The following is a 10,000-nucleotide window of genomic DNA, read 5'->3' as shown; positions in this document are numbered from 1 at the left end:
CCAATACTCACTGACTAACTTCTTAATATCATCCTAGCTTTGCTTTTTTTCTCTCATTCCAAGCCAGCCTTAGCTTGAATCAGTTTTCGTTCGCCCCTTGCGGTTATATGTTGTTCTTATATTATTTGAAGTGTTAAGTATCATCTGACAGTTTTTGTTTTCTTATGATGCTTTCTTATGATACTTATGAAGCTATTAAGAAATTCGTTGGAAACACCTATAATGAAGTGACACATCCAGCGCTTGTTATTTATTTTTTTGATTATATATATTTTTACGAACATTCGGTCAGTTAAAATATGTTTGTGACATATTTCAACTGCTAAAGCCAAATTCACTGCGGTTGCTGTGAAGAAAGTTCTCCCTTATGGTAAAAACAAACATTGTAAAAACACTCTGTCCATTGCTTCCACGTGTGAGATTCCCATACATGAATGTTTCTATCCTCAGATATATGTATGTATGTATGTATGTATAAATACACACACACACACATATACATATATATATTTATGTATATATATATAATATTTATATTATCCATAAATTTCTTCACCCTTACCTTTGCTCTCTTTATCTTTTTGTTTTTATATATTTGCATATATATATATATATATATATATATATATATGCAAATATATAAAAACGAAAAGATATACATACGTGTACATATATGTCTGTGTATATATACAGCTTAGCTAGGTCTAAATACACCTTAAGGATATTAGATATCTCAAGAATGTACTGGTTTATATTACCAATATCAATAATAATGTTACCTCACTTGGTACATAAAATAAACATACAATTTATTAACATATAAATGTAAATCAGAAATGGAAAAACAAAACAAAACAATAAATTGAACAATTATTGATACAATTCAATATAAACATTTCATACAAACAAATGATACATCTCATAAATTACAGGTGTTTCCGCTTCATTCATAGACAAAGTTTTTGAAGAAAATTCGAATACGTTTGAATCTGTAATGATATTTCATCAGATTAACATACCTTATAAATAATTTGTTTGTATAAAATATTTATATTGAATTTACAACTGATCAATTTATTGTTTCGTTGTGTTATTCTATTTCTGATTTACATACATACATACATACATACATATATATATATATATATATATATATATATATATATATATATATATATATATATATATATATATATATATATATATATATATATATATATATACATACATACATACATACATATATATATATATATATATACATATATATATATATATATATACATATATATATATATATATATATATATATATATATATATATATATATATATATATATATATATATATATAATATATATAGTCGGACATTAAGAATAACAATACCAAAAAAAACAAGAGAACTTGCACATGGAATGTATTATTTTGTCGCTTGATAAAGGTGGAATAAAAGAGTAAGTTTTTGACGTTTCGAGCATAGTTCTTCGTCCGAAAGGAAACCAGAAAAGTCTAGAGAAGGAAAAACAGCACGTGTGTGAGAGCAATAGAGTGCCACACATTTAACCATTGCATTCGATAGCCATGTATTCCATTACCCTCTAAAATAAATGCCAGATATAAAAATCTTATACTAAAGGATATGGTTTATAATGGTCAAGTACAAGATAGGAGGAGGATATCTAGTGCATAATTTATTCATGTCAAATTCATACGTTTTCTGGGGATAATTACGCAATCATTTCTACTTTAGGCACAAGGCCTGGAATTTTGGGGAAAGGGACTAGTCGTTTGCCAATGCTCAACTGGTATTTATTTCATCGAGCCAAAGAGAATGAAAGACAAAGTCGACCTCGGTGGAATTTCAACTGCGTTACTCATGATGATTACCTAAGATGTAATTTATTGCGAAGCTGTCACAAGGACACGTGTAAAGATTTATAAATATATAATGTAATACTATATTCAGTTGAATTGTACCAATATTAAAACTAACAAATAAAGTATAGTGTGTTAAAAGATATTTGTTTATATGTATCTTGGATTTAGAACATTTTATGTGCCTACATCTAACAGATATCTAACAATTAATTCTAGCCCTCTATATCTCAAAAGAAAGCTTAGAAGTTATATAAAAAAATATCTTGACAAACTCCCAACAAATAAAAAAATCGGCAGTTAAAAAATGTTACTTACGGTCTGGGGGGCATTTAGAACCATCAAAGCCACATTTTGGTGTATCTGGCGGTGCAGTTTGCCAACCACCTGGCCAATGAATCTTTTTATTCAGAACAGGTTCATACTTTTTTGTTCTCCCATAGTAGTTTGCGACAACCTATTGAATAAAAGTGAAATACTAAGCGGTGATCAAAATGAAATAAGCAAAATACATGCATGTTAATAACACTTCTTTACTACTACTACTACTACTACTACTACTACTACTACTACTACTACTAGAAGCTTAAAACTATTATAGTTAATTGTCAAATGCTAGTGAAATAGGTTACAATCATGAAATGAGACTCGTTGTAAGGAAGGGGACATGCTGTCCTATTTTTCTGATTTGAAACAGATATCACTTTCTAATTTTGGCACAAGATCTGCAGTTTCCGAGTAGCGGGTAAGTCGATTACACCAACTGGTGCTTATTTTATCAATCCTGAAAGGCTGAGAAGAGAAGTCGACTCCGGCGGAATATGAACTCACAACGTAAAATCGAACAAAATGCCGCTGAACATTTTAACAGGCATGCTAACGATTCTGCCAGCACACCGCCCTGTTTGAGATAGATATTGGTCGAGAGAAAAAGAGTAGCATTCAGTTACGAAACTTCAAGTATTAAAGTTTGTAAGAAGTCTTTGGCTGAAATGACCGGACGAAGAGCTTGACAGAGATTAAGAGTAGATGAGATTGACACCTCTATCATATACCTTTTATCTTTTACTTATTTCAGTCATTAGACTGCGGCTACGTTGGAGTATCACCTTAAAGAATTTCTATTCGAATGATTCTAGTACAGCACTTATTTAATTTAAAGCCTGATACCACCGCAAATGTTGCTGAGGTGTAAAAACACCAATATCGATTGTCTAAACGGTTGTAGGATACAAACACTGGTACAAAAGCGCGCGTGCAAGCGCGTGCACACACACACACACACACACACACACACACACATATACGACGGGCTCCTTCTCTCCAAAACTCCTTCACTCACAACACATTAGTTGAACCGAGGCTATAATAGAAAACACTTGCCTATTCTGCCACGTAGTGGGACTGAGCCTGGAATCATGTGGTTGAGAAGCAGACTTCTCACCATATCGTCACGCCTGCGTTTATAAGCTATAAGTTAGCATATATTCTTTTGTCTTTGATATGGAGATTAGCTATAGTGGACTGTATGGTTTATTGAATCAAACCAGTACATTACGGGTATTTAATAAATCACTTCACGAAATATCAAAAATACAACTCTAAATTATCTGAATTCGGTATAAAGAAATTCGGAGATCTACTATTGGTAGGTTACTTTTAGTTTGAAAACAAATATAGTTTACATTTTAAGGTTAACTCTACTGGTTTTCAATAGAAATTATAGCCAGTACTGATTTGCTACGAAGTCTAATGCAAACAACAATGCGATCGAAGATGGAAATGTTGGTAATGGGTGTGTATGCATATATTAGGAGTTCTTGCTCCTTCTTTAGTAATACGTTCAACTCATTAAACATCCACGAATTCATTACTTAAATTGTTACTAAATATAGCGGTGTAACATTATTCGATATACCAATTATACCAGTAAGACGCAATATTGACTTATAAAGCGTTTAATATATTTTGTATTATAAGGCGACAAGCTGGCAGAAACGTTAACAAGCCGGGTGAAATGCTTCGTGGTATTTCGTCTGTCTTTACGTTCTGGGTTTAAATTCCACCCAGGTTGACTTTACTTTCCATCTCTTCGGGGTCGATCTAATCGACTGCCCCGCCCCCTCCCAAAAAATTTAGGACCTTGTGCCTAGAGTAGAAAATAATATATTTTGTAGTATATAATGGTTGCACAACGAAATACGGGGTCCCTGTTGTTGTTGGCACTCCGTCGCTTACGACGTCGAGGTTTCCAGTTGATCCGATCAACGGAACAGCCTGCTCGTGAAATTAACGTGCAAGTGGCTGAGCACTCCACAGACACGTGTACCCTTAACGTAGCTTTCGGGGATATTCAGTGTGACAAGGCTGACCATTTGAAAAAGAAACAGGAAGTAAGAGTGAGAGAAAGTTGTGGTGGAAGAGTATAGCAGGGTTCGCCCGCCCCCCGCCAGATCCTCGTAGTGCATTAGGTGTTTTCGCTCAATAAACACTCACAACGCACGGTCTGGGAATCAAATCCGCGATCCTATGACCGCGAGTCCGCTGCCCTAACCACTGGGCCATTGGGCCTCCACACGATGTCCCTAACAAGTCATTAACATGTACGTACCAGCTGCCAGGAATGTGTTTAATATGTAAATTTGGTATATTCAATAACGTTAGACTGCTGTATTTAGGGGCTATTTAAGCGATAAGTTCGTGGATGGGTCGGATGTGGTGCTGATGATAAAGGAGCAAGGACTCTTGAAATATGAATATACACCTATTACCTATTTTTCCATTTTCGATCTCCTTGTTGCTTATATCATACGGATGCGAAAAGTCGTAACAAATCAGTGCTAGTTATAATCTCTACAGAAAATCTCTCGAGATACCTAAGGTGAGAAGACACGTGAAGGAAAGATATGTATGAAACAAAAACAAACGCTATCGCCTAAAACTGAGAATATCAATCGGCAATTTATCAAAACATCTAAAATTTAAGAAATCTTACAAGAAATTAATTAATATTTCAGCATTCCAGTAAGAGATCTATAAATCAACTTATAGTGAATGTAAACACGGTAACTATAGAATCAATAATAAAAACTACATCCGTGCAAACAGATAATTGATGGACGCAGTACAATTAACTTTTTGAAAGTTTACATAAGATTTACTATTTGTATTAGCAGAATGAGCTGTTCCTAAAAATCAAATACTTATTAGTTTGAGAATTAAAGGTGACAACTAAGCATACGACAATAAGTGAAACTTTTAAAAATAGAATTACATTGTTTCTCTGTAAACGCTCTAGGTAAGTAAAATTGCAGCTCAATATAAATAGATTTAAAGAAGTAGACGTAGTTATTTGTAATCACAAACAACAGACTTTTTTAATAAATTATCAAGGAAGGAAAACAAATGTCTTATAGTGTGAATATATCAATACTTCACAACAAACAATTTACAAACAATGTTTTCATTCAGCGGCCGAACATATGTATGTGTTTACGTATGTATGTATATTGTCATACACACACGTGTATATATTTACATCATATACATACATACACGCATACATACATACACACACATATATATATATACATACATATATATATATTTACATATATATATATATATATATATATATATATATATATATATATATATATATATACATATATATATATATATCTATATATATGTGTGTGTGTGTGTGTGTGTGTGTGTGTGTATATGTATATATATATATATATATATATATATATATATATATATATATATATATATATGCACATACACGCATATATATATATATTATGCGCATATGCATACATACATACATACATACATACATACCAGAGATAGTCTTCAGTTACTTTAACTGATTGCAGCTAACAGAAAGAAATGCGGAATCGTAAATAATTCCATTAATATAGATCAATTCTACTAACTTCGTACTGAGAGATGCATAATTTTTGTCTGCTCTATCCATAACATATTACATGTTGTTTTTGCGTGTGCACTTGTATTTCCGTTCAAAATAGACGAAATAACTATACATTACTTTGCGTCTAGATTTCTTTACAAAGCTTTTATCATTGCGAATTCCTGAATAATATATGTAATTCGATATGTTATTTTGTAATTTATATTAAATGATAAGAATATATTTTGGTATATAATCTCTGTTCAGAGATAGGTTTCCTCACAATTTTTTTCCTAAATTCTATGGAGTTTTCCATAGTCATGCGATTCATAAAAAATGTCAGGGTATCGGTGAACTACATCAACGTTTACACTTTAATCTCTGCATTATCTTTTCGACAGTTTTTTTAAAGACTATTTTACATTTTTCATTTCATTCTTCTTTTGTTATACTGTCCAACGACTCTGATATTTATGGCTAAAACAAAGAACATAGCAAATTTTCAAGTATTACTTGAAAATTTGCTATGTCGTGGGAAGTTAGGATCTGAAACTTCTTTAAAGCCAGTATTTCCCAGATAACAAAAGCAGGACTTCACCACATATTAATCAACTCCTATTTATTCATTTGAGAGTTTTTGTAAATAGGAATATCACATGACACCCATATAACCAAACTGCATTTAAAATATATGCTAAAATTAATGAGTAATGAAATAAAATGTATCATACTGCATACTATCTACTTTGTGTAAAAATTGATTCATTGTCCAGGCGATTACAAATAGGTGTGAGTTGGTAGATTCTGTGCATCAAAAATGAAATATTTGAAGCATTTGTTTCCATGTTTGATTAAGTCCCTTTACAATCATATCAGTTTTATTTTCCATCTTCGGTGAAACAACAAAAGTTTTGCGCTTAACGGATCACGCCGTCATCACTTAAAGTTTGAGAGTTACATCTTTACTGACGATTCTTCAGTAGCAGAAAACACGAAACATCTTCGAAAGATTATACACACACACATCTACAAAACAAACAAGCATACATTATGTACATATCTAAGGATGTGTGCACACACACGCAGGCACCTATGTTTGGTGGTGGTGTATGTATTAACAGTAGATATTGCGATCTGACACTGCTATAGCAATGTTTTTGTTAGTGAGTACAGGTAGTTATGTGGTTATGGGATGTTTAATACACTAACTCAGAGTATTGCGACACCTGGTTAAATCAGACTACCGCCTAATGATACTCTGTGAACTCATGATCAGAGCTTGTCTTGACATTTGTGTGTGTGTGTGCATTAGCGACTGAGTGGCGGCGAGGTGAGGCTGCTGTAAACTCATTATTACCTCGCTAACTGTTGTTGCGTTCTGGTATATGAAGAAGAAGCTTACTCAGGCGGTACGTGATATCATCAACTTCAACACGTTCGTATTTCAAGTAAGATATAAGTATCACTAGGATATTCGCGGATAAAATTTTTGGAGTATTAGGATTATGTTTAGCTGATTAATATTTGAATTGATGAAGGCGTCGAGCTGGCAGAATCGTTATCGCATCACGTAAAATGCTTAGCGGTATGTCGTCTGTTTTTACGTTCTGAGATCAAATTCCACCTAGGCCCACTTTGCCTTTCATCCTATCAGGATCGATTAAAACATGTACCAGTTGAGCACTGGCTTCGATCTACTTGACTTATCCCTCACTCAAAAATTGCTGGCCTTGTGCCCACACTTGAAAACATAGATGATATCGATTCTCAATGAGTCTCCACAGTAACACCACAGCCTGCCTTTTATATGTGCTTTTGATACAGTCGATTCTGTTACAAACATTGAAACAAACTCTGAGGTCTGAGAGTAATCAATCAATCATGGTTTCCTCCAACAGCACTTCTAAGACTCACTGCAAAATCATGGTTGTTGCTGCCCCTCTTACTCTGACTAAAGCCTAAAACAGTTTTATATTTTGGGGTTTGAATTCACCTTTTGTTTGTTCTCAGTTGGCAGAGCTATTACACATGACAAGCAGATCGCAAGGAATTGGACAATACATACAGGTTCATTGAAAATAGTCTTCACTTTTTAAAACTAAAATCGATACAAAGAGATTAGTCACCTAAACTAAATATGAGGCGGCAAAAGTAATTTTGAAGGAACATTCGAAATGGAAACACAAAATAACATAAATATTAAATTAGTTCACTATAAATACATTATTTAGAAGAATTCTAAATAACATCTATTCCAGCAATTGGAATGTTTTCGTAAGATAGCGGTAGTAACGTTTAAAAACATATTTGCGTCTTTCTATAAATCATGTTTAGAATTATCGTAATATGGAGGAAACGAAATTGTTGGTGAAGAACATGTGTGTGCGTGTGAATATATGCGTGCATGTGTGTGTGTGTGTGTGAGTATGTGTATGCATATGTGTGCGTGTGTCTGTCTCTGTGTGTCTCTGTCTTATCTAAATTATTCTTATTTAGGTAAAAGACTACACATTTATAGGTGACGGAACTAATCTATTGAATTAACACACAAACGTAGTAGGACCATGCTTCTTTAGGAAAAACGTAAAACAATGTGCAGGGTTGAAAGGCAAGAGCGATCTCAGCTTGATTTGAAATCAGGAAGAATCGATACGTAACTAAATACTACAACATATTTAGAATGACGCTCTACTTTATCTGTCAAATCTTCATATTCCTTGTTCTCTACAGCATTAACATAACAAGGAAGGAATGCTTTCAAATTCTTAGCACTGGAAACGACGAATGCTGTAGAGAACCGTTAATAGACGAGGAAATATGCTAAAATATTTCCGCAAATTATTCTACATCAATAAATTTAATGAATATTTTACTGTGAATAAGACTTAATTGGAAATATTATTATGAAATATTGGAAGAAAGTTAATTCATTTTCAGAGTGAATTATAGAATTCATATATTTAGAAATACAGCGTGAACGTGCATTAGTAATAACAGTGGCTTAAGAAGTTATTATTACATAGTGTCAGCTGATGGAGCAACGAGGTGATATTTACACCTAGAGTTCGATACACAATTATGACCTTGATATAGATACTTAAATGTTGATAGTTCATTTCGATTACCTGTTAATCAGATTGACTGGACAGTGTGTTGGTTGCCATTTAATATGGTAATTAGTAGGGATATGGCAGCGTGGTTAAAAATGGTGATATACTACGGGTTCAAACTCATTGCATTCTATCTTAGGCGGTTCTATTCTACTATACACTTCAGGTTCAGCAATTTCTTGTGAGCTAAACTGGGTAGATAGAAATTGCGCTGAAGTTTCACTTCAATAGAATATAAGCTTTGCTGAGTAACAGGCTTTAACTGTCACCCAGGTTAACATTGTCACGTTGCTTTTGGATGACTCTAGGAGAGAGTTCACTTACGTCTATGCTTTCAATCTAGTCCTCTACATCTGAGGATACACCACAGGGTTCCATTACTTCTACAAATATCAGATGCTCGCAAAATTATATATGTATATGCATATATATATATATGTGTGTGTGTGTATGTGTGTGTGTGTGTGTGTGTATGTATATATAAATTTATACATATATATATATATATATATATATATATATATATATATATATATATATATATACGTATATATGCATGTATATACATACATACATCACGACAGAACGCACGCGTTACCTTTATACAGTAAGTTTTAACTATTTTTCTAACGCGACTCTCTCTATTTCTATCTCCCCCTCTCATTCTTCCCTCTACTGTTCTTCGCCTCAACCTGTCACTACTTCTCTCTCTCTCTCTCTCTCTCTCTTGTTACGCGTCCTTCGCCTCTCACCGTTACTACTACTATCTCTCTCTCTCTACCTCTCGCTGCTCACTTTTGTTCTACTTCTTCCCTCCTTTTCCCTCTGTTACTCTTTCTCTTCACACAGCCTTGGTCACGTGTGTCCGGCTGCTATTTCTTTTCGTTCTTGGAATCACCAAGCTCGCACGTACTTCTTTGAACTTCCTGTACGTGCTTCACAGCGTTCAAGACATAAACACTTCACGTCTGGCTGTACAACCTTTTTGTTTGTTTAATTCACCGTTTCGTTTTCCTGTCTTGTTTTCCGTCCGCCACTACCCTCCGCGAAAACAATTTAATTTGTGTTCGTGGGAAGAACCATTTTAACGATGCGTACT

At 33.6% G+C, this 10,000-nt stretch overlaps 1 protein-coding gene across 4 annotated transcripts in view; it reads right to left on the bottom strand.

The window, feature by feature from the left end:
• Positions 1 to 10,000, bottom strand: part of LOC106867807 (atrial natriuretic peptide receptor 1) — an 865,062-nt gene that overhangs the window by 330,171 nt on the left and 524,891 nt on the right. For all 4 annotated transcript variants that reach the window (XM_014912829.3, XM_089356636.1, XM_014912828.3 and 1 more), the window contains one exon: positions 2,194 to 2,332. In XM_014912829.3, coding sequence (XP_014768315.1) covers positions 2,194 to 2,332 — 139 coding nt within the window. The remainder of the gene's footprint in view (positions 1 to 2,193; positions 2,333 to 10,000) is intronic.

The sequence above is a fragment of the Octopus bimaculoides genome, chromosome 8, assembly GCF_046866305.1.
Source record: "Octopus bimaculoides isolate indiv1 chromosome 8, ASM4686630v1, whole genome shotgun sequence".
Taxonomy (NCBI): domain Eukaryota; kingdom Metazoa; phylum Mollusca; class Cephalopoda; order Octopoda; family Octopodidae; genus Octopus; species Octopus bimaculoides.
This window is presented reverse-complemented; position numbering and strand designations above follow the sequence as displayed.